This window comes from Phyllostomus hastatus, unplaced genomic scaffold (assembly GCF_019186645.2).
Source record: "Phyllostomus hastatus isolate PE091 unplaced genomic scaffold, TTU_PhHast_1.1 phas_scaffold_93, whole genome shotgun sequence".
Classification (NCBI taxonomy): Eukaryota; Metazoa; Chordata; class Mammalia; order Chiroptera; family Phyllostomidae; genus Phyllostomus; species Phyllostomus hastatus.
The window spans coordinates 18,069,431-18,097,403 of NW_025334042.1; the positions used below are offsets into that span (position 1 = coordinate 18,069,431).

General features: G+C 49.5%; 1 protein-coding gene across 2 annotated transcripts; it reads right to left on the reverse strand.

Annotated features, from left to right (window-relative positions):
• Positions 1–550: 550 nt before the first annotated feature.
• Positions 551–27,773, reverse strand: PDE1B (phosphodiesterase 1B). Of its 2 annotated transcripts, XM_045829948.1 has the most exons (16): positions 27,639–27,773; positions 27,429–27,551; positions 11,140–11,253; positions 10,025–10,207; positions 9,790–9,856; positions 9,323–9,439; positions 6,890–7,030; positions 6,394–6,494; positions 6,171–6,296; positions 5,944–6,045; positions 4,830–4,950; positions 4,425–4,506; positions 3,966–4,074; positions 3,324–3,454; positions 2,705–2,824; positions 551–2,191 (listed from the first exon to the last, which is right to left on the reverse strand). In XM_045829948.1, the coding sequence occupies exons 2-15, from the start codon at positions 27,536–27,538 to the stop codon at positions 2,721–2,723; spliced, it is 1,608 nt and encodes a 535-aa protein (XP_045685904.1). In that variant the 5' UTR covers positions 27,539–27,551; positions 27,639–27,773; the 3' UTR covers positions 551–2,191; positions 2,705–2,720. The 2 variants fall into 2 exon arrangements, with proteins under 2 accessions (XP_045685904.1, XP_045685905.1); XM_045829949.1 differs by lacking the exons at positions 27,429–27,551; positions 27,639–27,773 and adding an exon at positions 15,787–15,954.
• Positions 27,774–27,973: the final 200 nt, after the last annotated feature.

A 27,973-nucleotide genomic window follows, 5' to 3' on the forward strand; every position in this document is an offset into this window, starting at 1 on the left:
TACAAGGTACCAAAAAGAAAGAATGACCCCAGGTTCTCTTTTCCTGTTGAAGAAGATATCACCACCTGGCAGGGCTGCCCAGCAGCTGTGAAACCCAGAGCTGTGAGGATGGTCCAACTGTAACTTTGCTGTGAGCACCATCTGCTGGACAAAAGGGGGGACTTCACCCTGCCATGGCCCATGGGAAAGAGCGAGTGCTATGTTTTGGGGATGCCTCTTTGTCTGCCCTCCAAGCTTCAGAGATTCCCAGACTTCAGGACGTGTTGTCTTCTCCACTTATGAGGAGACCACCACCCCTATTCCAACTGGTTAGCAAAGATGTATTGAGAACATGGTGGCTATTAACTCAGAGGCCCCTGCTGGTTACTGGGAAGGTCATCTCTCCCCCTTGTCCTAGACACAAGGGGCCAGGGTAAAAGACAGAAGCTGAGCATAAGGAACTTCCTCAGACACCATAGCCAGGCCTCTCTTGCAGAGTGCTTTTGATTTTTCCAGGTAGTGTCGGGAAAAGGGGAGGGAGGGAGGGAAGGAGGGAGGGAGGGAGGGAGGAAGGAAGGAAGGAAGGAAGGAAGAAGGAAGGAAGGAAGGAAGGAAGGAAGGAAGGAAGGGTTGCCCCCTCTTAAGCATTTTGATGGAGAAAAGAAAAGACCTCAGAAGTTTAAGGTCGCACATCTGCCCTCCCTATTGTATGCCCTTCGGCAAGACCTCACCTCTCTGGGCCTAAGCTTATCCATCTATATATATATATAACAGGGAGAACGCTGACCATGCCAGGGTTTTATCGGGCTTGAGAGACAGTGGTACGTGAAGATACGCGGTGGACTTCCAGCCAGTGAACAGTAAACACAGCCACACGTGGTCTCCCTTCTTTATTGATCTCTGACTATAGCAGGATTCCGGGAGACCAAGGACAGGGGCAACTCACATGCATCTCTACCCCACTCAGGATGGGGTAGGAGGGACAGGTGGCAGGTCTAAGAGACCATGGATATGGACTTCACACGAACAGGACCCACTGTACAAATGCATGGTTGGTATTTACAAGAGAGAAGGGAAGTCACCTGGTCACAAGGTGGGGTGAGAGAAGCCTGAGGAAGGGAAGGGGCAGGGGGCCTGGCTGGGCTCTTCAAATGATGTGACAGCAGCAGCCCTGAGCCCCTCCCCATCTGCCTTCTACTGGCCACTCCCCACTTGTCCTAGAGGAGGGACCTCTTGGTGCCTGCAACTGGGCCAGTGATGGAGGGTGGGAGAGGGGAGGGATCCTCCCCCACCATGCACCCTTGACCCTGACCCAGCCACTCTCTCCTGTCTATGCTCATAAGGTGCATCCTGAAGGTGCTTTGTTGGGCAGACTCAAAGCACTTTACAGACATTGGTCGGATGGGAGCCTCCCAGCCCCAGGGGAGAGGAAGGAGGCAAAGGGCTCAGGCATCAGCCATGGCAGACAGCAAGCCCCAGGGGCCTAGACCAGTCCCAAGCTCTTGAGCACCCCAAGAAAGACCTCCTCTCAGCCCCTGGTTCTTGTCTCCAGCTGCCATTACAGAATTTGAGAGAGGCAAGACTGCAAGGGGTTGAGCTGGGGACAGGGCTGAAGTGGCACAAGTCTAGGGTAAAGAGGCTGTCCCCCTCATTCCCAGTCCCTAGCAAGATACCATGCCCTGAAGGAGCCTGCTTCCCTCCCCGTACATAGGGCTCTAAGACCCCCCAGCTTTCTATCCTATTCCAGCCCCTCCCAGGGGAGGAAAAGGGGGACCCAGACCTTCCAGCTAAGATCTGGGGTGGGGGGCTGAGGGAACCCCCAAAATGTATTGCTTAGAAACTTGGAGGCAAAAAGAATGGGGGAGGGCCCAGGGGCTGGCATCTCTGACCCTCCCCCCAGGCCCTGGGAAGCCTCTGGGAAGCTCCCCTTTCCCACACAGCCATCTGGCCATAGGGGGAGTCCAGAGGCAGGGACATGGGCACAGTGACCATTGGGAGCCTGAAGTTCCCCAGTCTTGCTGCCGGGAGATTAAAGTGCGACCCAGTGGGTATAGGGTGGGGAGGGGCCCTTCCCCCAACCCCACAATCTCTGGCATTTGGCCTTTGGGTGGGTTGTCTATTCCTCAACCTCCACGCTCCCTTGGAGCAGATGGGGGAGCCAGTCCCGATGGATGGTGCTGATGACATCAAACATTTTAGACTCAATGAGGACCTGGGGAAAGAAAGAGGAGTCTCAGTGCTTTGATCCTTGCCTTTATCTCCAGGCTGACTTACCTTGTCCAAGTCCCACCCGATCCCTACTCATGCCACATATAGTTGTGCCAAAAAAAGTGCCCTGCAGAAGGGTGCCCAGCCAAGGTACAAGCAGGAGCTGCAATCGAAGTCATCCCAACTGACCTCACAGAGCCTCATATCCTGGCTACTTCCTTTTCCCGAACCCTCACAAAGATGCTACACAGTGTGGATGTACCCTTGCTCAGGACCCACCCTGCTCTAACGAGCTACCTGCTTTCCAACTGCAGGGGTTGGCACAGAAGGACTGGAAGGAAGTATTTCCCTGCTTCCCACTCATGCCCCGATTCAGTTCTATGTGTTCACTCCTCTACTTTGTTGCCTGGAAGGAGGTCAGGAGAACCTCACATCCACTGAACTCCAGAGACTCTTCAAAATGCCATGTTGGGCACCCAGCTCTCCCTACTTCCCCCCAACATCATGACGAGCTCACCTGGGCCAGCCCCAGGCTAGTCTAGATTCCCATTCTGGTTGTGTTCACCTTCAGCAGGGGAGGGCGGAGCCTCCTCCTCACAGGGAGACAGCTCGTCAATGGACATCTGGTTGGCGATGCCTGCAGAGGGGTATGAAGGAAGTTGGGACCAGACCAAGAGGTAGTTTTCCACACAACCCAAGGAATATGTGGAAAAAAGGGATTCTCATGCATCCTCCTACCTTCAAACTGAGCTATATTCAACCCCTACCCACTTGGGGAGAGCCTCTCTAGCCTTGCTAAAATTCGCAATCCTCAACTCCCACACGAAGGAAGACATTTCCCAGCCAGAGCCACCAATTGACCCAAATCTACAGGAGCACCCTTTACAGACCACAATGTACAGAGGGCCCCCTGAGTTGTGAAACATGGCTGTCCCTGTTCTTTCTCCAGTCTCATTCTAGAATAGTCCAGGCCAATCAGCTAGTCAGTCTTTCCTGTGATCTAACTTTAGTCAGATCAGCTCCATTCCCAAATCTAGGAGTCCAAGGGCTGCTCCAGGAGCTTAAGGAAAATGGACCTGCTACTACTCCATCAGACACCCTCCTCCCAAGGTTTCATACCCCACAACATTACCCACCACTCGCTGCCTGCTCCTTCCATTTCTGCTTGTTCTCCTGAATGTATTTGGTCCAGGTGGAGCGGAAGCTGATCACATCGGGGTTGGGGTCTCCTGCTTCCACATCCAGAGAAGGCTGGCGCCACTGGAAGCTAGAAGCAGCAACCCCCCAACACACACACACACAACTCCAGAGGTGAGACCCAGCCCACTCCAGAACCACTTTCACAGCCCTCAGGGTGGAGGGGATGGAGAACCAGGAAGGGGCTTAGGGAGCCTCTTCCTCCTCTTTTCCCTCTGCTAGGTACTCTCCAAGTCTCTATCCCTCTCTTCCCAGACTTCACCCCTCCCTCTTCACACCTTCCCTCTTACTAGAAGGAAAATAAAAACAAGATTAGTGGAAAGGCAATAAAAGCAAAGCTAATGGAAGAGACAAAAATATGGTGGAAAGAAACACAGGTGCAAGTCACACACTTCTGGTCCCATGGTCCCTTCCTTCCGCCCCGCGTGTGATACGTTGCAGAGGGGCTCTCGTGTTTGGAGTGGCCCGCCTCTCCACCACCCCCGCTATGGCTGTACCTCCTCCTTGCGAGTCAGCCCTCTCTGTGGGTCCAACTTTCCTCCCCCAGAACCAGGAGACCTGGCTATGCCAGTCATCCTTACCTGGGCTGATTTTTAGACTTGGAGTCCTCATCCACCAGGGGCTGGACACTCTTCTCAGCCACATCAGTCAGCACAGAGAATGTGGGCTCCACGATGAAGTCGATAAAACCTGCAGTGAAGAGGGTAACACCGTGAAGATGTCTTACCTGGAGTGCTGGGTGGTGGATATGGCTGGCATGGCGCTGACCCTTGTCTGCATATAAAGCAGAGTAACCTGTGTCTGAATAGTTCCCAATGGAGGCATCCTTTGCAGTGATGTCTTAGTGACCCCAGAGAACTCCTCCCCACCATTGCACCCCCCTGGACTTCCACCCCGGGCCCCATGCTCTAGCACAGCAGCCTAGCCAATACAGGAAGAATAGCTCTGAGGGCTGGAGACTTGGGGAAGTCCTGGCCTGGGCCCAGACAGTATTCTCCTCCCTTCCCAATCTTTCCCTTGCTGTGGGAAAGGATACTCACCAATCTGGGACTGTGCAACAAGAGTGGAAGTGCGGTCACACAGTGGAGAAAAGGGCAGACCCAGCTCTGCCTCCTTGTCACCCTGGGGGAGAAGACAGGTGGGAAAGCTGGAGAGGATACTTCAGAATACCAGATCCAGGGCAAAGCTGGGGATGGTAAGGGGTTGTGAGAGAAAAGGAATTTCTGTGCCTGTCACCTGGAAATGAGTGATTTGCAAATAGGATGCCCCTGTCGTCCACTAGTGTTCAGCATTTAGGATGATAACATTTTAGCCCATGGGTTTGGGGATCCAGTGAGAAGCTGCAGGGAGCTGAATGAAGATCTGGAGTAGAAGTATGGAAAACTTGGAAAACTAAGGGGAGAGAAGGCCCCGAGGGCAAGAGCTGGGCAAAGATGCCGTGCTACCTGGCGGAAGAATTCCTCCATGAGAGCCTTGGTCCAGCGGCTGTGAACTGACCACTGTTTGGTGGGGTGGCTGATATCTGCAGCATGGAGCAGCAGAGACAGGGCCTTGGACTTGTCAATCCTGGGTGAGGCAGACAGCAAGGGAAGGGAGACTGGTCTTTAAGGAAAGGAAACCTGGACCATTTCTAATTTCCCACCACACGCCCTCTCTCAGATCCCTCTCAGGTAACTTCCAACACCCTCTGGGGCTACACACACATGCGCACAGACATCCACAGCAAGTAGCGCAGGCTCTTAGAATCAGAGGTCTGGGCCCAATCCCCACTATACCTATCACACGCTAGCTGTGTGACACAGAGCAAGTTACTTAAATTTGCCATATTTCATTTTCCTCAATCCTAAGTGGAAACAATAGCAGAATCTGCCATGTAGAATTGTCCTGAAAATTAAATGACATACAATACTGAAGTACTTAGAAGAGTGTCTGACACATAATAAGTGCTCAGTAGATGTTATCTATAATTATAATTATTATTGTAATTATTATTTTCCAGCAATGATATGCTCTGACGCTGCACTCTCTCACACAGACACATTAACACACACCTTCAGGACACACACATGGTCCATTCTCTCTTACACACATTTAGATACTCCCACTTTTAAGCAACATTAGATGTAATTATGGCATTTGTTCTGTGCTTTTGTGTTTAACATCACATGACTCTTCCAAAGCCTTCTTAGAGTATGAACTGGTGGCAAGATGTTGAGGAAGGAGGCACACCATTTTCACATTTCACAGGGAAGGGAATGATTCCAGAGGGCTTGAATGATTTTCCCAACATTCCAGAGTAAACTGTCCTGAAGCTGAGAGGGCAATGCCCACCGCAGACTCCCGGCCCACAGTGCTCCCCAGGAGCCCCGCTGCCTGGGCTGTACACAAACCCAGGGCCGCGCACACATGACACACACACAGGTACACTCATCTATCTGGAGCCAGGAGGGCTTATACATCCAGGTAGAGACTTGGCACACCAACTACCCACATGTATGCCCCCCAATCCACACACCCCTCACTCTGGCCTAGCCCCGGCCACACCCCATCAGATGCCACCTCTCCAGCTGCTGCAAGGCTGTTTTCATGGATTTCACTTGCTGGAAATGGCAGGACATGTCAGTGGCCAACACCATCTCAATGACCAGGGCCCGTAGCTCTCTGAATAAACAGAAGCACAGAAGTCATCAGCCCCACAGCACTGCTGGCAGGAGGCCCAGGAGGTAGAACGAGAGGGTTGCAGGAAGGGGGTCTCTTAGGGGTGCCCACTCCTGGCTTCTGCTCACACAAACTCATCCTTGGTGAGGTTGATGAAAATGTTCATCTCGTCGTCCTGCATCATTCGGAAAACAGCGCTGATGTGGTGATTCTCCAGCACTGAGCGGTCATTGTACAGGATGGCACATTCTGACCTGCAAAGCCAAAGGTCATTGTGCTCAGCACCCTGTAAGTGGAAATTCTGGCAACCTCCCCACATCCACTCCTGCCCTGCCACACCCCTCCCCTCACTTGGTCTGGATATGGAAGCTGTTGGTAGTGCCTGTGTGCTCATAGTCGTGGATGGCTGCTGCAAAGATGATGGCCAAGATCTCGATCTCCGACAGGCAGTGCTGGGAGAAAGAGACAACAGTTGAGAGGGGGCCGACGCCCTGTGGGTCACTGCCCAAAGACCTCCACATACAGGCTAGGCCACTCAGGGCAACCCTTCTGTTCTTCCAGGCCAGCTCTTGGGCTAATGCTGCCAAGTTTCTCAGCTCCCAGAATGGCCAAAGACCCTCCTCCATCCCCACCTGCAACTTTTCCACTGCATCCTGGCACACATCCCATGAAACGATGGTCCACCCAGGAATTCTCTAGAGTAAGTCCAATTTGACTCTGAAGACTGTGGGATGCCAAAGGAAAGGAACCAAAGAGAGAAGAAGGGAAATTGGAGCATAGTCTAAGACGTCCTACTTATGCAGCCATAAACCCTGAATCACAGAAGAGTTATCTCCAGGACACCTACCACCATCCCTGTGCGAAGCAAGAAGCAATGAACTGTCTGGGTGACATCAGCTGCATGGATCTGGTTGTGGTAAGGGTTCTTGTACTTCCCATAGCCTGTCTCCAAAGCATCCAGGAAAGTCATCAAAAACACCGTGGGAATCTGCAGTAGGAGGGAGGAAATAGAGACACTTGGAGGCTCTGCAGGAATGGCAGGAGGCCCAGGCCTGAGATCAGCAATGCCATCTTTCTTTAGAAGGCAGCATGGCAGAAGGAGAGAGCACTGGCTCAGCAGTCAGGTGAACCTAGGCTCACATCCTGGCTCTACCACCTGCTGGCTGTGTGACCTTGGGCAAGTCACGTGCCTCCCTGTGCCTCAGATACTTAATTGCAGATTAAAGATACCACCTCCTACCTTGAATTTAATGAAATAAGTACACAGCACTAAGTAAGTGCTCTCTAAAGAGCAGCTATAATTATTATTATTTCCCTAGAGATTTTTAAGAAACAGAAAGACAGTTTTCCTCCTACCTTCCAACCACCCCACCCCAACCCAATCCAACATCATGGAGAAGGGCTCAGAAGCCTGGAAAGGCTAAGATGATGTAGAGAGGACCCTTCCTACTCTGAGAAGCCTCCTCCCCACCCCAACACACATACACACATGCACACACACACACACAAGCACCAGGAGCCAGAGCTCTGTCCAGCTGCTCAATTCTGTCTCTGCCCTGTATATGCTCTCCAAGTGTGTGCACCTCCTTCAAAGGCCCAAGGCTTCTGAAGGCTTCAGGCCTGGTGTCTGCACCTGTCCCTGGATCTCCTGAGGCTGGGAGGAGAGTGAGGTTCAGGACCCAGGGAAGCTTCTGTAGAGATGAGCGACAGTGATGAGACACAGATGTGCCACCATCAGTCAGACCCTGACATCCCCCACCCCCACCCCTGGAGGGCTGTGCCCCAAATTCAGGGAATTTTAGAGGACTGTTTCCATGACAACTGCCCTTGCTTTTGTGTTGCCATGGCATCCCTAGAGAGAAGGGAAGGGAAGGGAAGGGAAGGGAAGGGAAGGGAAGGGAAGGGAAGGGAAGGGAAGGGAAGGGAAGGGAAGGGAAGGGAAGGGAAGGAGCAGAGCAGGAAAGGAGTAGGAGAGGAACTGGGTGCCCAGGAAGGGAATGTGGAGTTTGAGAAGGATGGTTCCAACTGGGGGCAATACCATGAGTGAACACTAAAGCAATACACACCCTCTCTCTCTGTCTTGGAGCAAGGTGGACTGGGGCTGGATCAATCCTAACCTGATGCAATTACTCCTAGGGTCCCCCCAAAACCAGTCCTTCTAGGTAAGAAGTGGAGTTTCAGAGAAGCCGATGCCTGGAGTATGTCTGAAAACCAGTTTGAACAAACATGAGCTGGGAAAAGTCTTAGGAAAAAGAGGACCCTGTTGTTTCCTGCCCAGAGAAAATCCCAACTGAGCATCTTGGGAAAGATGTGGAAACCCCCTTGGGAGTTATTGTAAAAGGAGGAGTCGGGGCAGAGGAAACGGTTACATGCATCAGTGGTCTGTCACAGTGAAATGGAGGCACGGGATGGCAGGATGATCTTCCAAAGCCCTCTGGGGGGCCCTTCCAGCTGGACTCCTTTGATGCCCCCCAGCTGCCATGGACCCCTCAGGACACACAGTTTCCTCTGCTCTAGCATCTACTGCCCACCCACCCCCACCTAAGTCCCCACTGCGTCTCTTCAACCCCCCTCACCCTCTACTTCCAACTGTGGTTTTTCCACAAGGAAATGGTTTTTTCCAGCCTGAATTTCCAAAGGACATTCCCTCCTGGCACAGGATCTGGAGAAGACTTTAATCCTATATTCTTCCTGGCCAGCCAAGCTGAAGAGCAAATGGAGTTCACATACCCTTCCTCCCCTGGTACAGTCCTACCTAGCCCTGCCAAGAGCTGATCCTCTCCATAAATTTCCTTGGACAGACACTAGCGCTGGCAGGTGTCGGAGGGGGGGTGGGGTGGCAGAGAAGGGTGATGGCCAATTTTATTCCCTTATCCCCCATCCCAAACACACAGAGAGACTCTAGTCCCAAAGGGCTGACAGCATGTGGACCCTAGGCCTCCAGTGTCCACAGGCAGGAGACAGGACAGCTGCAATGGGGAGATGAACATCGAGCCAGCCTGGAGAGGTCAAGTTAGGGGAAAATGCAAAGAGGGAGAGAACAGAATCCTAGGCTAGATGGTTGCAGGCCTAGAATCTTTGCCTAGGAAGCAAAATAAGATCAGAGGCTGGGACTGCCACAAGTGAAAGGAAGGCTAGACTGGGGTGGGCATGAGGAGACTACCCCGATGGTGAGACTAAGTGAGGGAGCCTGTGGAAGCCACTTGTTGGAAATCTTTTAGAACAGGAGTGTTGGGAGTGGAGAATCATGTGCAAAGGCAAGGATAGGATGCTGCCCAACCTTAAAACGGCTGATGAGGTTATGCCGAGTCAGCAACTCAAAAACAATCGTCCTCAGAGCATGGTCATCTGCTGCCCGGTTCAAGGAAAAGACATCAAAGCACCAGAGGTCCAGGTTCTGTAAAGAAACAACAGTTTGGGCAGAGAGATTCCCAAGGGGAGCATCCCAGCAGCAGCAAGGGTTACAGTTAGACTTCAAGGAGGACTTCCCAATGATTAAAGAGTCTTGGGAAGTGGGTAAACAAAGAGGTGGTGAAGTGGCCTTCTTTTTTTCCTGGATATTGCTCAGTACCAGACAGATGAAAAAGCAGGAGTTTGCCTCTGGAGTGGGCAAAAGTTGTTTGGAGGAACATGAGAACAGCAGTTAAAAGGGAAGGCAAAAATCACCCCATAAACAGGGTCCAAAAGTCTCAATGACTATTTTCACCCCCCACCCTTTTCATTTTTCCCCATAAACCCAGGAATCACCTTGAGGCAGTTGAGGACCGCAGTGGAATAGGTGGGACCCACAGAGGTGTACGTTCTCCGGAACATCCTAAGGAAAAACCGTAAAAAGAAGCCCAGGTAGGAAGATCTGCAGAGTAGGATCTGACCAGGTGGACATGCAGGGCCAGTGCCACTGGTGGGGCCTGGAAGACCAGGGCGGCTGGGGAAGAGGGATGGGAATAGAGACAGAGGGAGGCCAAGCGTGGGAGATCCTCACCGTTCCACGAAGATCCCAGCCTGCACAGCATGCACGATGCTGCGGAACTTGGGCTTCTCCTCTGCTCGGCGGCCTTTGGCTCGGGCCTGCTGAGTGAAGGTGGAGGCCAGCCAGTCCCGCACCTCTGAAGGCACAGCGTCTGACCGAAGCTCCTGAAGCTCGTCCTCTGTGTCCAAGATTTGCCTAAAGCCCCAGAAGGGACGGCACAGAGGAAAGAGAGCAAGTGCCTCCACAACCTCCAGCCCCTGGGCCCAGCCGCCCCCCACACCTCAGGAACTCTCAGGCCAGCCCTCTCCCTTCTCAGTCCCTCCCAAGCCTTTCTCTCTCCATGTGTTTTCATTCCCGTTTCTCTGTCTCATGTCCCATCATAAAACAGGTCACTACATGAAGTAGTAAGCACCCCACACTGGAAGTGTTCAGGCAGACACTGGAACACCACCTGTCAGGGAGGCTAGACACCAGCAGCAGTGTCCAGCAGAAATAAAATGCAAGCTGCATATAAGTAACTTTAAATTTTCCAGCAGCCACATTAAAAAGGTAAAAAGAAATGAGTAAAATTCACTTCAATGATAAATTTTCTTTAACCTAATACACCCAAAATATTATTTCAATGTAGAATCCATATAAAATAGATCAATGACATATTGTACATTCTTTTTTCTAAGGCTTGGAACCCCAGCAAAAATATATAAATACCTACATGTCTCAATTCTCAGTTGCCACCTTTCAAACCCTGACAGCCACATGGCACCAGTGGCTCCCATGCAGGGCAGGGCAGGGCAGGGCAGGTCTGCAGGGACCCCACACTGGGAGGAAGGTGGGGACTAGGTGAGCTTTAAGGTAACAGTCTTCTCTCTCTTTCTTGACACCTGTGTTTGCCTTTGTCTGTAAAACTGTGCGTGTCCCTCTACCTCCTTGTCTCTGCTAATATTCCTACCTACATCTCTTCCTCTCTGCCCATCCCACTCCTCCTTCCTGTTCTGGCCTGTCACACGTCTCAATCTCTGGCTTTCTGTGTGACTCCCAGTCCCTGGGTTATGTGTCTATCTGGTGTCTTTCTCCTCTGTGGGTAGGGCTCTCCCTGCTGCCCACATCACTGCTGTCACCACTCTCACCGAGTCTCATCTATGTAGACAGCCTCCAGCAGGGAAGCTGTGTACTCCAGGTTTTTCTTAAGCTCCTCAATGTTGACCTCCCCATTCTCCAACTGCTTCACCATGCAGCGTAGCCTGGGAAGGGGTGGGGGAAACAGAGACATCCTATTTAGGCACTGTTACCTTGTCATAAGGACAGGATACCTTCTCACAGAGTGTGTTTTAAAGAAATAGCTTCAGTCTTCCATAAATCATTAATCATTCTAACAGCAAGACTAATAGCAGCCAATGTTTTTCACCTCAGGCTACTGTCACTGCTTATATTAAATTTATCTACCCCCTGGGCAAGTTTAATCCCAGGCTTTTCCTAACTCCACTGTCCCCATCCACCTATGACCTCTTAACTCTCCCCTTTAGTCAGTGTTTCCTGAACATTCTTGTTTAGACTGCCTGGGGCTCAGCAGAATTAGGCAGGTACAAGCCCCTGGGGTGATGTTTTGGGGATGGTCTGTTTCATAGTCTGAATAACCAAGAGTGGAAACTGCTTATTTCCCCCATGAGAGAGGACTCTGGCATCAACAGCAATCAAAATCAGTACCCAAGATTCTTTCATTATGTCTCAGTCATGGTGGGGAGGGAGGTGCAGGACCACAGCCCCTCTGTCCCTGGCAGAGATGGCAAAGACACAGAACAAAGAGCAATCTGAATGCTTTCGCCTGGCCTCACTCCATCCAGGCAGAGCTAATGGATTATGATTCCAGAATCCATCAACCAGGACAAAGCAGGATTAACCCCTGCCTGCCCAGTACCAGAGAGAACCTCTGGCAAAGGGTGACTGTACCCATCCCTTACCTCAGCCCTGCAGCAGCTTTCCCCCAGAGCCAAAGTGGGGGGGGGGGGGAGGGCAGGGGTCTCACTTATTGAATGTGTGTTAAATCCCCCATAGTTCACACTCATGAATTCTGGAGATTGGTGATTAACTGGAAGGCTTCTTAGAAGTCTGGTAGTCCAGCCCAGGCAGTCACAAAGCAAACAAAGCATTCTGACTTTAGATGGTGATTTTAAAGAAAGCAATTAACATTCCCCTCTCAATCTTTCCCCCAGCCATGCCCCCACCACACCTAGATGGGGGTCAGAAGGTGGCCATCACAATTCCCCACCGAGGGGCTGCAGAAACCCAAGGTCATGCTCTGAGTCAGGGAGGAGAAAAGAATGAGTCAGGGACCAGAGGCTGAAATTAGCATCAGTTCCCAGGGATGGGGGGGGCACGGGGGGGGGGCGGGGGGTGGGGGGGGGGTGATGATGGCATTCCTGAACAGAAGCAGCTCTAGAATCCCAGGGTCTCAGCAGCTTTGGAATAGGGGTACCCAAAATAGCCATCTCCAGGAAGCATCACAGGCCAACTCTCACCTCAGGGACCAGCAGTCCTGGCCGAACACATGTCTGAATGCATGTGGGGCAGAAGGGAAAGGGGGGAATAGGAGGGTGGCACTGCAGCCTCTTTAGTGGGCTGTCTTCAAACCCCACTTCCAGCCTTCCTGCTACACCCGCTCTATGTGCAGACATTGGGAACGTTAAAGCTCAGAGCCGGCTGGGGCTCCCATAGGTGGATAAGGAGAATAGAGGCTAGGCAGCAGAAAAGGCTTTCCAGCCAATGAGCTAGAAAGGAGGGCCTGAGCCAGCATCTCCCACAGTGCCACACTAGTCCTCGCAGAACAAAGAGGTGCACTCTGCCTTTGGGGCCCAGGCTCAAGCCAGGCTTCCCTCTCTAGGTCAGTCCCTGCAGCCAGGGGCCGTCAAATCCAGAGACATATAACCTAGGAAGAAAGGCGTTTTGTCCCACCTACTCCCAGATTCCTGTACTCGCCCTAATCTTCCCCTTTGATCAGCCCTTTTTACAACCAAAAACTCTGCTTCTAGGGGTCAATGCCCTGTATCAAAGTTTTTTCCTCGACCAACCTCTTGAAACACACATCCCAGCTCTCTAAGTGAACAGTCGAGCCCACGGGTGCTCATTTGCATGTATTCGCATAATCACTAACAATGCTGCCAGCTCTACATTTTTAAAGTGCTTTCTCCTACATTATCTCATTTTATTCTCACAATGGGCCTGGGAGGAGGAAGGGAGGCAGGAAGGCATTGCTATCCCTATTTCCAGGTCTGGGAGGCAGCAATTTTGGATTCAAACCTATCACTTCCTGGCTCTGAGCCCTTGAGCAAGTCACTAATTCTCTCTTTTTTTAAGATTTTATTTATTTTTTTTTAGAGAGAGGGGAAGGAAGGGAGAGAGGGAGAGAAACATCTATTGGTTGCCTCTCGCACATCTCCCACCAGGGATCCAGGTCTGTGACCCAGGCAGGTGCCCTAATGGGGAATTAAACCAGCAACCTTTTGGTTTGAGGGGACGATGCCCAACCCACTGAGACACACTGGTCAGGACAAGTCACTAATTCTTAATCAGTATCTATCAAAATGTGGCCTATAGACTACTGTCATCAGCATCACCTGGGATACTTGTGAAAATTTTAGATTCTAGGTCTCACTACACACTTACAGACTAGAATATCTGAGGTAATGGTCCAGAGATCTGCATTTAACAAACATCCGAGATGATTCTCATGCACATTAATATCTGAGTCCCTTCTAGAGCCTCAATTCCTTCATCTGTAAAATAGAGAGGATGATAAAAAACTACCTGTGAAGGGCTGTTAATAAGAGGATTCAGTGAAATAATGTATGCAAAAGGCCTGGCACATACAATGGGTCTGTATAAATGTGATCTGAATCGGAATTAAATGACCAGAATCATGCTGGCCCTGCTCAGCTCGTAGCTCACTCCCTTCAAATCCAGCAGCACCTGCCTTCTCTACCCCAAGTCCAGAAGAGTGAGTCTAGCCTGGATGGAGACTGGTAATTAGGAAGTCCCCTAACAGAGGAAACTGGGAAATGAAAATGGTCCTGATCTCTCCTTTAAATTGCAAACCTCATTGGAGCTTCACAATCACCTGATGAGGGAGGTGGAGTGACTTGTTCAAGGTCACACAATCTGTCAATGTCAGCCAGGTCAGCAAGCCTACAACTCACTATTGGAGCTTTAACTGTGCCCCAAACACCGAAGGTGTTGGGCAGAGGGAGCTCAGTCATGTAATTAGCTTGGAGAGAGGCAAGTTGCAATTCATCACAGCTTCTTCAATCTCAGTCATCCACCTATCATGAAGTGTCGGTGTCCATCGATGCTTCGTAGTCTGTGAGTGTCTTGATGGCACTGACAATGACTGGTTTATCCTGGTTGCTGTGTGCAGAGCACACAATACGTGCTCAGTGAATGTTCATTAAATAAATAAATGAGAAAGAAAGCAGGTTAATTAGGTGAGGAGCTATCTGCCAAAGCTCACAATTGAGAACTCTGAGCCAGGGTTTTTCTCTAATGGAGAGCCCAGGGAGAAGAATGAGACTGTGGGCTGGCTTTCAACACAACACTCCCTCCAAGTTCCTCCTGCCTCCACCTCTAGATCTTGTCCAGGAGCTCTTCAATAGCTCCTGTTGAAATCCAACACAATCCAGACACCACAAGGAGAGAGCGAAAAAAAGATTCAAGAATATATTTATTCTTTATTTAGATTGACAAATGGGGAGTCCAAGAAAGGGAACCTGGCCTCAGGCAGCTGGAATGATTCAAGTGCTGAACTTCACCTTCCTGAAGTGATATATCCCCACACGGCACTTTCTGGTCTAGCAGGAGCCCCTCTGATTCTAAAATTTTCAGAATTAAGATCTCCCCTGACCGCACCCAGAGTTCTCACCTCAACATTCTTCTGCAGGAAATCCTACTCCCTATTCCCACATCCATTTTAATCTAACCCCTCTGACTAGATCTTCAGAAAGTCAGGCAGGGAATGGTCCCTTAACCTGCAAAACAGGATAAGGAAAACTGGAAGCTTTCCCCTCAACTCCTTCCACATCCACCCCTAGCCCTATTTCACCACCATCACTTCTTTCTCCATTAACTTCAGTCCCGGCCCCATGGGCAAAGCCTCAGATCTTGACCTTGGAAAGCCCCTGTGACTTCCAGCTCTGGGCAGCCAGCTAGAAGAAAAGGTTCCAAGGCAATAATAATCCCAACACCCCAGAAAGAGCTCAGCTTCCTCAGTCCCCACCAGTTTTTTGTTTTAGGGGGTTGTTTTTTATTATTATTACCATATGGCTGATGATCTAGCCATTTCCAAATACCCCTGCCACTACTTCCAGAACCCATATTTCCAAAAAGATCACTGTAAGTAGGGGGCTCAGCACAGGGAAGCCTTAAGCCAAGCGGCTGAGAGTTGAGAGAAGAATCCTATTTCCCTTTTAGATTCTTAAGACCAGATGAGATTTCAGAGAAATGTGAGATCTTAGGGATCCTGAGGGTCAGGAAGGAGAGAGAGGGGAGAAACTCTGCTACATCATCTATCGTCGTCAAGAAGTGATAAAAAGAAAAGGGAGATGGATAAGAAAGAGAATAAAGTGAAGGCAAGATGGAAGGTTAAGGTGGAGAAGTACACACACACTCAACCACAAGATGTGGGGAATATCAGGTCATGATCCCTCCCCTCCACCAATTCACAACTGGTGGACACACAGTAACCTGCCATCTTCTTTCCCTCTCCCCTCCTTATCCCGGGTGCCTACCGAACAATGGGGCCCTGGAGGTGGCTCCTCTGCACAGGAACAGGGTTTGCCATGGGAATCCACGTTTCCTACTTCCGAGCATCAATATGCCGCCCCCAGGGCCTCAGGGGGCCAGACAGGGATGAATCCTTCTTGGGTCCCTGACTTACTCCTCTGGATCTCAGCAGAATTGAGTGACCCACCAGAGAGAACTTTGGGGAGGAGAACAGGAGGAGCCTAGCTGGAAGAAGGGAGTGATGAGGAAGAGACGTAGCCCACAGCAACTGGGTGAGAGGCCAAGGGAAAAGTTTCACATCTGAATCAGACTGAAAACAAGAATCTCTTCTCAGAAGAATCCCAGAAAGGACAGAAATAGCACAGGCCAGCCCCCTCCCTGCTCTGAGGAGGTGGGGCTCCTCTTTGAGGAGAAGGGGTTAGTAGGAGGCTTAAGGGTGCAGGGACAGGGAACCATCTCTAATCTGTCCTAATGAGAAAGTCTGTAGTGGGAGGGGAAGAGACCCTGCAAAAGCCCACCAGAGGAGTCAAGATTCCACTCCCTCCCAGGGTCTTTTTCTCTGACCGTTCTTCAAATTGAGCTTTAACCCACCTGGGGGTGGGGGGGGGGGGGGGACACAAAGCAAGACAGGAAGAGAATTAGAAATTGCAGGGGAGGGGCTTGCTGAAGCTAGGGATCAGTGGATCCTTACCCAGTGACCCTTTCAACCAGGAGGGAAGCTTCCATCCCCTACCTTCACCCCCACGCAGTGAAGGAAAATCAGGGCGACTTGCTCACAGAAACTAAGAGGTTGGGCAAGTTACATTAACACTTCCAGTCCCAGTTTTCTCATCTGTAAAACAGAGATTTGGGGATAATTCTGAATTAACTGGAGAGGAAGAAGAGAAGTGACTGGATGGCCAATGAGAGCCCTGAGAACCGGACTGCTCTTCCTCCTCCAGACTTTGCTCTTGCTCAGGTTGGGGAAGAGAACCTGGCCTCTGCCGGGAGAAGTGGATGTGCACACGCAGTCCCAGCCCGCCTCTGGATTGGCTAAGAGATGACGTCACACGACAAGTATTTTGGGGCTGTGATTGGTCAACTGAAGGGGCTGGGCGGGGCTAAGGGTGAGAGCTGGTGGTGAATCCCAGCACAGTCAGGGAAGAGAGTTCTGCGCTAATACAATTTCCTTCCTTAATCTAGGATCTAGGGCTAGGGTAACGTGGAAATAAGGGAGGGAGCTAGTTGGGGTGAGTATTACAGGAAAAAAGGAAAGAGAACAGGCCAAGAGCTAGGATTTTATGACAGGAAGTCTTCCCCCCACACCTCCCAAAAGCAGGGAGAAATTAAAATACCTTCTCACTGTGCCAAAGCCTTGAAGGATTATAAACAAATGAAGTTTGGGAACCTGCTGTTTCTCAGCCCCACTGAGTACTGGGACAAGTGAAAGTAGGCTTCAACCTCAAGGAGAGAAACAGAGGTTAAATATCTACAAGTTGTTTTCTAAGTGAACTCCTGGTAGCTACAAGGGGGGCTACTTCAGAGTGTGGAAAAAATGAAACCCACACCCTCTGTGTCCATCTCATTCTCTCTGTGCCCCTCAACACACACACACACACACACACACACACACACACTGGTTAGTGTTTTTGAAAGGAAAGGACTAGACCCAGAGTCAGAGACCCAGAAATGCCACCTAGGAAATGAGAGACAAGTCATTTGGCCTGTTCTGTGGGCATGCTTGCTTAGAAGGATAGGGATGGAGGTGGGAATGCGGGCCTCTGCACACCACCTGGTGCAGTAACAAACACCAAGCCAAGCCAGCTCCCCTCCCTCCCCTGACTCCAGGCCCTCACTCCAGTGTGGGCACTAACCTCAACCCTCCTACTAAAAGGTAGAGATTTTTTAGTCTAGCAAAGCTTTGGAGGGGATATCCATCCCTCTACTCTCTTGCCCAGTAGAACCAAAGCTGGTTGGACAAATGATTGTTTACCATCTCACCCCCACATACATACATGCTGCATTACTCATCCCAGCCTATTATTACTGTTGTTATTATTATTATTATTATTGATTGTTCCTGATAAGGATATCAGTAAACTACCATCTCTTTCTGGCAAAATTTTTCATACATATCCACTCACCCACACATATACATACACACTACACTCTACCTCTGTCCAAGCTAAGGAGACTGTCCCCAAGGTAGTAGGAAGGGCATAGATGTGATGACTCCAACAAAGATGGATTTTTGTTTAGTCCTTAAATTTAGTTGTAAAATAGGAAGGAGCCCAGTGATAAAGCCTCCCTCCTGGCCCATCCCCAGCTTTCCCCACTTGCACTGGAGAATAGGATTTGGGGTGGGATGAACAAAGGATAGGAGACACTGCTTCTGGTCAGACAAGAGGGGTGTCGGTGAGGACTTGGAGAGATGGAGAGAGATGGGGGTTGGGTGGGGGTGGCAGTTATAGGGGAGGGGGTAACTGGCTGATTTAAAGGCTCCAAAATCTCAGAAATTGAAAGAACCAAGGAAATTATCTGAATCCAATAGAAAGAGGACATGAATTAAAACCAGGAGCCTCTTGCCTAGACTTTATCACTATGTGTGACCTTGAGCAAGACACTTTGAGCTCCAGCTTCCTGCTCTGTAAAATGGATAAATAATACATGCTTCACAGAATTCTCACAAGGATCAAATGAGCTCATACAAGAGCACATTGGAAACTATAAAGTGATGCATGAATACAAAAGGTTATTTAGTTCAATCCTTTATTTAGTTAGTTTAGCAAATGTTTATTAAGAGTCTTCCATGAACAAAGTCTCCTAGGCTCATTCCTTTACTAAGAACCCCTGATGTGAAAAAGCCCTGCTACCACCACTCCAGATGTCTGGGACTTCACCCTGGCTCCTTATTCCACAGGGGCCAGGAGACAGTAGGAAGCAGAAGTTGGGGAATATGCAGAGCATGGAGCTCCAGAAGCCAAGAACAACCAGATCTCTACCTTATCCAAGCACTGGTTCTCCCTTCACTCTCCTGGCTTCCCATTGCTATATAAGCAGCCCAATTCTTGCAGCTGGCTGGGCACATTGGCGGGGGTGGCTCCAGAAATAAAAATAGCCCCCTAGTGGCAGAGCTGGGGTGCCATCCTGGGAGGTGGCAGGCATCAGGTTGACATGGCAGCAGTCTCTAGGCACTGGCCTGAGGAGCTGGGTTGAGGGAGGGTGGGGGGAGAATAGGGTAGAGCCTACAGAAGACTGAGGATTAGTGGGGGAAGGACAGAAACCAGGTAAGTGGAGGGAGATGAGGGAGAGAAGCAGGAGTTACTAAGGGTCATGGAGGGAAGGAAGGGAAATTTGAGAGATGCTATAGAAGAGAGTCTGAGAAACACTGAAGAAGAGGGAAAAGAATCAGCTTACCCTCTGCCTGTGTCTGAAGGCCAGGACCCCTCTGCCTCCTGACCAACAGCCCTTTCTAACAGGTATTCCTAGCAACAGCTCAGCATAGCTCAGGTCAGATGAGGAAGGGGGCAATCTAAGCAGCTTGAGCCTTGGTCCAGACCAATAAGGATCCAATATCCCAGCTTCCAGACCAGCACACAAATGATTCTCTTCTCCCTCAGGTTTCAGCCCTTGAGAGTAGGAGGAACTAGTGGGGTGGGCAAGAAAATCAGAGGAAAGCAAGTCAGAGAGGAGGCTCCCAGGACTCAGTCCAAACGAACTCTTTCCCTGGTTCAGTTGTCCATACCTCTTCTCCTTTCCTGAACTATTTAATTCTGCTCATTAAGAACCTCTACAGAACCACCCCACCAGCCCTCCAGACCACATCCCAACAGACGTTGCCAGCAGATGCCCAGCTTCCAAGGGCCTAACAGATGTTTAAGGCAGCCTGGGATGGAAAAGTGAGTTGGAAACTTGGCAAGGGACTGACTGTAGGTATGGTAGGAACAGCACTAAACTGTGCATCAGTAGCATTTGGGTCTGATCCTAGCCCTGCCCCTCACCTTACCAACTATCTCTGGGCATCAGTTTCCTCCTCTGTAACAGTGTCTAGGTTGGAGACACTAGGAAAGTAGGATGCCTGGGTCTCGATTCATCCTGGGTTCAAGTTCATCAATACTTCCCCCAACTTATCCATAACCTGATTCTTAAAGGACAGTGGCTTTCTTCTTTATCATAGAAAAGTCACATTCTTACCTCCATGAACTTTCCAGGAAGTTCTCTTGCAGATCTATATTTAATCCATCTTGCTGCAGTCAAAACAACAGCGAGTTTTCTTGGCATTTCAAAGAAAAACAGAAAGGAAGAGAACAGGCAGGACAAAGAAGTTTGGGGAAGTGAGTTGGTATGATTTGACTTATTTCTTTCAGATTGGAATTTCTAAAGTGGCTGCTTGATAGAGAAACAATCTGAGTTTAGGAAGCTTGACAACACATTGGCATATGTGTTCACTCTGTCCAGACCCCAGTAAGTTTCCAAACAGGATGGGCATAGAGGAAAGAACTAGGGAGATGGTGCCAAGTTAGACACACAAGAGTTGATTAAAAAGGGGAGCAAGGAAGCCAAGGAATAGGAATGAAAGGAGAAGCTTCCCTAGCCCCCAGGTGCTGCCTGCCAGAAAATCACTAAGCCCCCTGGAAGCCAAGCTCCCTTCCCAACCTAAATGGTGCCAACACCAGCAGGCAGCCTAATCATCCCACTGCAGCCACCATAATTATTTGCAAATCTAACATTTCATTGCAGCTGCAGAACCAACTGACCTGGGAGACTGGCTGTTACCCAGCAGCACCACCTGAAGCCCCCTCCCTTTCTAGCTCTTCTCCCAACCTATACCCCAAGGCCTCCCCCTGCATATGCCCTGGCCCTTTGCCCACCAAGCTTGCTTCTCCACCAAAACCTCATTATCTCTCCCTCAGTAGATTTCTCTCAGGCTGTGATGCCAAAGTAGAAGGCTAACCTGGTGTCTTCTTCCCAGACAGGGATAAAGCTCCATAGATGCAGCAGGAGCTGAGGGGAGAGGAGCAGCTGCAGGACTGGACATGGGGGGAGAGGGGGTTGCTGTTAGAGACAGCGGGGCAAGAGCACCGGCATTAGGCACCTCCCTGTATCAAATGGATAAATCTGGGTTTTCTCCTTTTCCTTCCTCAGTAGCCTTTCTTCCCCCTCAGTTCCGATCTTTACCCCACTCAGTATTCCCAAGATTCTCTCCCACTTCTCTCGGACTATTAAATTTTCCTCCCTCAGGGAACAATCTCATTATCTAACAACTTCCAGTCTCCCAGCTGTCTCACCTGCACCCCACCTGCTGCCCTGGTTTTGTCCCTCTTTCTCTGCTGCTGTCCTGAAGAGAGTTGGAAAATAGCTCAACTTTGGTACCTGAGAAAAATCAGCCCCCTGAGATCCAAAGGCAATTATTTGGCTTCTTCCCCAGAGGTGCTAGGAGGATAAGGTCACTGAGAAGGCAAAAGAAAGGACTTGCAGACTACAGGGGTTGAGGCTGGACTCCTAAGGTGGCCCCAACGGGCACCTGCAGCAAACTTACCCTGCACCATCACCACAACACCACCTGGTGAGGGGGGAGCCCCAGGGGTTTTCTGAGTCCTAGCCAAGGTGAGGGAGGAGCAGGAGCACAAAAGCTGAGAGTGAGAGAGGCTAAGTCTCAGGAAATAGGAAGATAGAAAGTTGAGACCAGAGAGGGAGCAAAATGGAGCCTAGCAGAGAAAGAGGGACCAGATTAAGATGTGAACAAAGCAGAGAATAGACAGAGGAAAGGATGCAGGAAGAATCAAAAAGAATGAAAACAGAGGGAGAGAAGGTAGAAACAAATCCTTGATGATTCCTTTAAAGACTCAAGAGAGGAAAGGCTTCTTGGTTCCTCCATCACAGACTGATGAGTAGCCCAAAAGAGAGGGAAATATGGAAGAAAACCACTCACTTCATTGACTTCAGGAACTCCCTGGGCAGCAGGCAGGTGGAAAGGATCTAGAGACAGGCAGGCTTCTCTTCTACTGACTCTCTCACCTGCCCTTCCAGTCCCATAGCATCCCCAACCTACTCCACCCCTCTTCTGGCAAAGGTGATAAATGCAATCTCAAATGTCTGATCTCCTCTCAGTTTTTCCAACCAGCATCCTGGGGCTCCTGTGCAGGCAGGGTGATGCTGGGTTGTAAGGGACCTTAGAGATTTTCTAAAATACAATGTGGCATACCCAGTCATATCATACCCAGGCCTAGCGACCGAGGGTAAATGCCAGAGGGCAACTCCTCCAGTGCTCAGAGAATTCACCAGTCACGGTCCCTGGGCTACCCACACCCACCATGTCTTACACCTGCAATTGCTCCATCCACTTCTAGTTTTTCCACTGGGAAAAGAGATGATAAGAAGTCAGATGCTCTCTTTCTTTTGACCTCAGTGGCCCACATTCTTTCTAGGACAGCCTTTCTCCAACCCCACCCAGCCTTCTATCCTCTAAGCTCAGAAATCTGCCTCATTGGCTCCAGACAACCATTCATCAACAAGACTCTGCCGAATCATGTCCCAGAGACCAGGACTCAAACCTCCTAAGTAATTCATATCCCTGACTCTTGAATCTTTATTTTTTCCCTATTGAAGCCAATGGTCACTCTTTCATTCCTATTCCCCTGCTTCTTAGGAAAGCACACTCTCCCATGCTCAAAGAACTCAGATGATATCATTTAAAAGCCACTTTCATATGGATGATAGCAAATAAAGAACTGAGATTCAGAGAGGCTGTGTGACTTCAAGATCATGCAGCGTGGAAACATGAATTCTGACTCAAGTCTCTCAATATTCAAAATGATCTTCTATGACCACCACTATGCCTCCCCGCTTCCCTCCAACCACCTATTCTGACCAGAAGTTCGTGGAGTTCTTTCTTTGGTCTCAATTTGATTTTCCCTATTATTGAAACTCCTGTCAGCTTACTGCAGAAATTTTCTACCCTCTACCATCCAGGATGCCTCATTCAAGACAAAGCTGATGGGGGAAATAGAGAGATGGAAGCCATCTGGTAGGAGAGGGGCATATAAACCCAAGGAGGAGAAAGTCTTTTTGCTATGATGAGAAATAAAGAAGGAAGGGCCAATCAGGGAATGAAGGCACTAAAAATTATCCCCGCCAAGGCCTGGGAGAAATGATGCTCCTTTTTCTCCCGAGGTCCAAGGAGCTTTGCAATCGTCACAGCAGCTTCACAGCCATATGCAGAGAAAGGACAGCAGCACAGTTTCCAAAACTGGTAATAGCCACAGAAGATCACTCATGGGAATACACAAAATAAAGACAAATGGTGGAATAAATCAGTGAGACACCCAGTCCAGTCCCTCAGCTTCCTCCTCCTACCCATTTGATCTCCCCAAAACTGTTAAAAAATGTGAGTGTCACAAACACATACACGAGATTACACATACATATTATCCCATTACCTCCACACACACTTGCATACACTCATACATCTCATTCATAGATAGAACAATTTTGGATATTCAGCACACACGAATTCAGCATACCTTCCCCACATATTTATTATCAGTCTGCCAGTCATAAACACAAAAACAAAGAGACATCATCATAGAGCTCTGACTCCACACACTGTCCCTGGCATGTACATCAACCTTTCTCCAAACACATATGCATACATGTCAGGCATTCACAATCATTCTGATACATCTCATTCATACAGCCAGATAATGTCGTTTATGTATCCTCTCTGTAACTCCTTCAGTCCCGGGCTCGGTTCCAGGTATTCAAACCCCACACCTAGTAAACATCACCTTCTCAAAAAACAACAACAACATCTCCCTTCCTTCCACCCCAATTTCTTATTCCTGCCTCTGCATGCAGGAACACACGCACCACAGAATCAGAGACAAAACAGGGCTCCATGACATATACACATATAATCATTAATTCATGTGTTCATTCTTTTATTTATTGAGTGCCTATTATGTTTTAGTTACCATATTAGACTCTGACAAAACAAAGATAGGCAAAAACAATCCCCAACTGATCCTTGCTCCAGCTCAGCTGTAATGACCTTGAACCACAGCTTAGGACATTGAGCATAGACCTGAAAGTCCTGAGTGTGTACCATGTGAAGAAAGAAGAAGGGAAAGGGATTTTTGTCTGTACTATCCCAAAGGAAGAAGAAAGTTCTGTCTGTAAAATTCCAGGATACACGAGCAAAGAAAAGAAAGTGATGCTAGTGATGCTTGTACCATCCTGGAAAAGAGAGAGACTTCTTTCCCTCTCTTTGCCAGGACAGTACAAGCATATATACACATACACACATTTTTTGTGTGTAACCTCCAAAGGAAAAGATTAAGCAGACACCGGAGTGGTAGCTGATAGAATTTTACCACTTGGGAGTGTGTAGTAAAATGAGGACCAGGGCACTTCCTCCACTTGATGGAATTGAACCAAATTAAAATCTCATTAGGAGCAGGGACTGTGTTTATCTTGTCCAGCACTATATCCCCAGCATCCAACATATCATGTGGCCCACAGGAGACAATTAATAGTTGTTGAATAAACAAAGGAGTTAAGGATAACAAACCAATCTCTGCTCATGGTTTTTCTTGATTCCCAAACAACATGGGAAACTCTTTCTACTCCTAATGACCCTCCCCTACACTCCTGAAAGCTCTCTGGTCTCAGCGAAGTGGGGATGGACAAGTGAAATTCTTCAACTAATATGAAAGGTGATGAAAGTCATCCTGGTTGACCCACCATCTCCAGACCGCCTTTCCCAGCCTCTCTCCTATCTCAGCCTGAGTCTGCTTAATTTGGAAAATTTTCCTGCTAGGTGGAGGTGAAATCCTACAGTTAGAGACTCTCCAGCTCATATGCTCCTGAATTTATCTTTGGCAGAGTGCTAGTGTAAGAAACAGAATTCCTGAATGCCCTTCCCAAAAGGAAATTGCCCTGTACAATTATATTATATGGTTTTTTAATCAGAGGCAAAAACACCAGGCCTGGCCTCCCTGAAGAGAGTCTACATGTACTAGATTAGAAATGAAGAGTATGGGGTGTAGGGGGGTGTTAAATAGGGGAATCAAGGCTTTTATACACATATAAATATATATATTTATATATTCCATATATATATATATATATATATATATATATATATATATATATATATATATATATATATTCCATCTGCCTTCATTTCTGTTCAGTACTCAGTCCCGAGATAATTACGTTCACCCTCCCCCCATTTCCAGCCTAAACAACCCCTTCCCACTCAAGCCCATTTGGGAACAGGTGGTGATTGGGGTTTGGAGGAGGAATGCTCTATTTCCATTTAAAAGAGAGAATGCCTTTTCTGTTCATCTCCTTCAGACAATAATTGATCCTGAGTTTCTCTCTTCTGCCCAGCAAAAATCCTAACTCCTTTTATTTCCCTTCATCTGATTGCCAAAGCCTCCCAATATTCAAACAGGGCCAAATCCAGTAAGCCATCAGCTTGAGATCTCCCCTGATACAAAGGTCTTTCTCTGCTTTGAGAAAGTGAGATTTGGGATCTATCTTGGTAATGAGGAGATGGTACTTTTCTGGTTAAGTTACTGCATGCAGGTAGCACTTTTAAGGTACAAATTGCTAAAGTGAGTCAAGACCAGAATAATCTATTCAATATGATTAGTGATCCTTGCTCACTATCATTTCCTGTAAGGACATGTCAACTAACATAGGGGCAGCTGCCTCTGCTCCTGGGTTTCAGTGCCTCCTCTGGGGATCCTCTTCTCTCTCCATTTAGAATTTCTTGCACCAAAGGAAGAAATAACATTTTGCTCCCAGGAAAGACTAGAGCAGCCAAAGAACACATATGCATGACCCATGGACATGGACAATGGTGTGGAGGGTGGAGGGGGTAAATGAGGAAAAATTGAAACAACTGTAATAGTATAAACAATAAAATATATTTTTTTAAATGAAGGTATGGGAGATGGTAAAACCTGCTCTTTTGCGGGACCTGTTACCTGGAATAGAGGCAGGGGAAGTATATGAAGACCACTAAAGCTATGGAGGAGTTATCCCAGGATACCTTGTATTCTCCTGAGGCCCCTTCTCTGCCCTTCAATCACTTCCTCACCTGCCCCTCTTCCCAATTTAGTCACCATTAACAGAGCTTCAGTTTTCTATCAAGAATCAACCAGTGCTCCTCCCAACAAAAAATCGATTCAACCTGGTTTTCCATTTCTTCATCCCAGAACTCATTCCAAGGTTGCGCTTCATAGATCCCACAAACTGCATTGGCTGGAGGCAGCAAAGGGGGTGAACTGTGAAGTACATTTGGATTCCAAGCCTTGTTACCACTATGCCTCAGTTCTCCCTCAGGCCTCTCTAAGCAGCTAGCACATAAATCAGACCCACCAACCCAGTAAAAAAGCATCATCTTATTGCCACAAGTGAAGTATTTTTTAGAACAACACAACCACAAGCATCTATCTACCTCCTGCCTCATCTCTCTCACTCTCTCTCTCTCTCTCTCTCTCTCTCTCTCTCTCTCCGGCCCCCCCCCCCTCCACCAGAACCCAGAAACAGAAAGCTTTGGTGCTCACTCTTGAGGATGCTAGGAAGGAACTGGGTGTAGGGGCTATGTTTCCTGTACTTCCTCATTAAACATCTACAGCATCTTTGCTGTGTCCAGGGGGAGTCATTTCAGGAACAGGAGCACCTTCCCTTGTTTTCTGCTTAAGAATCAACAGACTGCAGAGATTACCCACTGGCAGCTGACTGGGCGATAAACATGGTGCATGGCTTGTATTTGACCAGATCCTCTCTGAGGAGCAGGAAGAAAAGTTCCTTTCCTCCCTTGGGACTGGAGTATGGGATGCCTGAGTCCTTCCTTTCCTCATTTATTCCTCCCAACATGCCCTCATCCTGCAACAATAAGAAAAGACACCTAAATGTGCTTGGAGATCTTTGGAAGACCCTATAGCAACAAAAAGGCTATGACAGTTACCTTGCCCCGTCATCATTCTTCACCACTCAGCTCCCAGGAAGGGGCTCGACCCTCTTCCACCAGATTGCAGGGAGAAGTATCACCACTTCTCCAGATCCCAGGAGGGTGCTCCATCATTAATAGGCAGAGTGGGGTTCCAGGCCCCAAGAGAGATGAGCGGCTCAGGTATGGGACTCTCCCCACCCCCATCCCATGTAGGATGCAAGAGGCAAAAACCACCAATCCCAGCAGTGGTATATATAACCCACAGGTTGGCACAAGTATCCCCAAGTACTACATCTGCAGCTGTGTGCAATCATTCTACTAACATCTCTGTGACCCACAGACACTCAGGCACACACATGGATATGTGTGAGTCAGCCTGGCACCTCCTGAACGCTGCCCGCCTGCAGCCCTGCCACACTGCACCGCACATTCTGTGCCGCTTCTCCACGCTGCGTGTGTCACCGGGGGTCCACAGGCACATCGTTAGCTTTGCAACTCCTAAACCCGCTCCAACCAGCCGCTTTCTCCGCACATGCCTTGCACATGTGGCCTGGCCACTCGTGTCAGAGCAGCTTATTTGCTCTCACCTGCCAACATGTGTGCCAGAGAGAATCCACCAGCCCGACTCCAGCCTTCATCCCCCCTCCCCCCTTTCCAGGCTCCCTAAGATCCCTTCCCCCCACTCCGGGCCCGGGGACTCACAGGGACCGAAGCTTAATCCACATTTTCTTGCTGGGGGCTGACTTCAGCTCCAGAGGTGACGGGCAATCCGACTCCAGCATCTCGGGAGGGCTGCGCGGGGACAGCTCCATGCTCAGGCTCTATCTATGGAACAGAGGGAGGAGACAGCACCACCGCTCAGACTTAGCTCCCAGAGGAAAGACCCTCACCCACATTGCAGCCCCTTCCCACCTGCGGCTGGCGCGGACCAGCCAGGCCGACGTCTCTAGGCTCAGCCGGAGCTGGCAGAGCTGCAGTTCCTGTGGCTCCTCCTCTCCCGCTGCCCAGCCGAGCTTTGGGCTCCCAGTCCGAGCTCTCCACCGCCGCTGCCGCGCTGCCAGAGCCGCCTCCTGTCTCTCCTCCTCCTCCTCGGCCGGTTCCCCCTCCCTCTGCTCCCCCTCCCTCCTCCTCCGCCTGCCGGCTCGTCTCTCACTCCTCGCAGCCACTCCTCCCCCTCCCGGAGGAATGAGGAACGATTGGAAGCCGGGGGCACACCCAGACCAAAGCACCCAAATGCCAGCACAAGC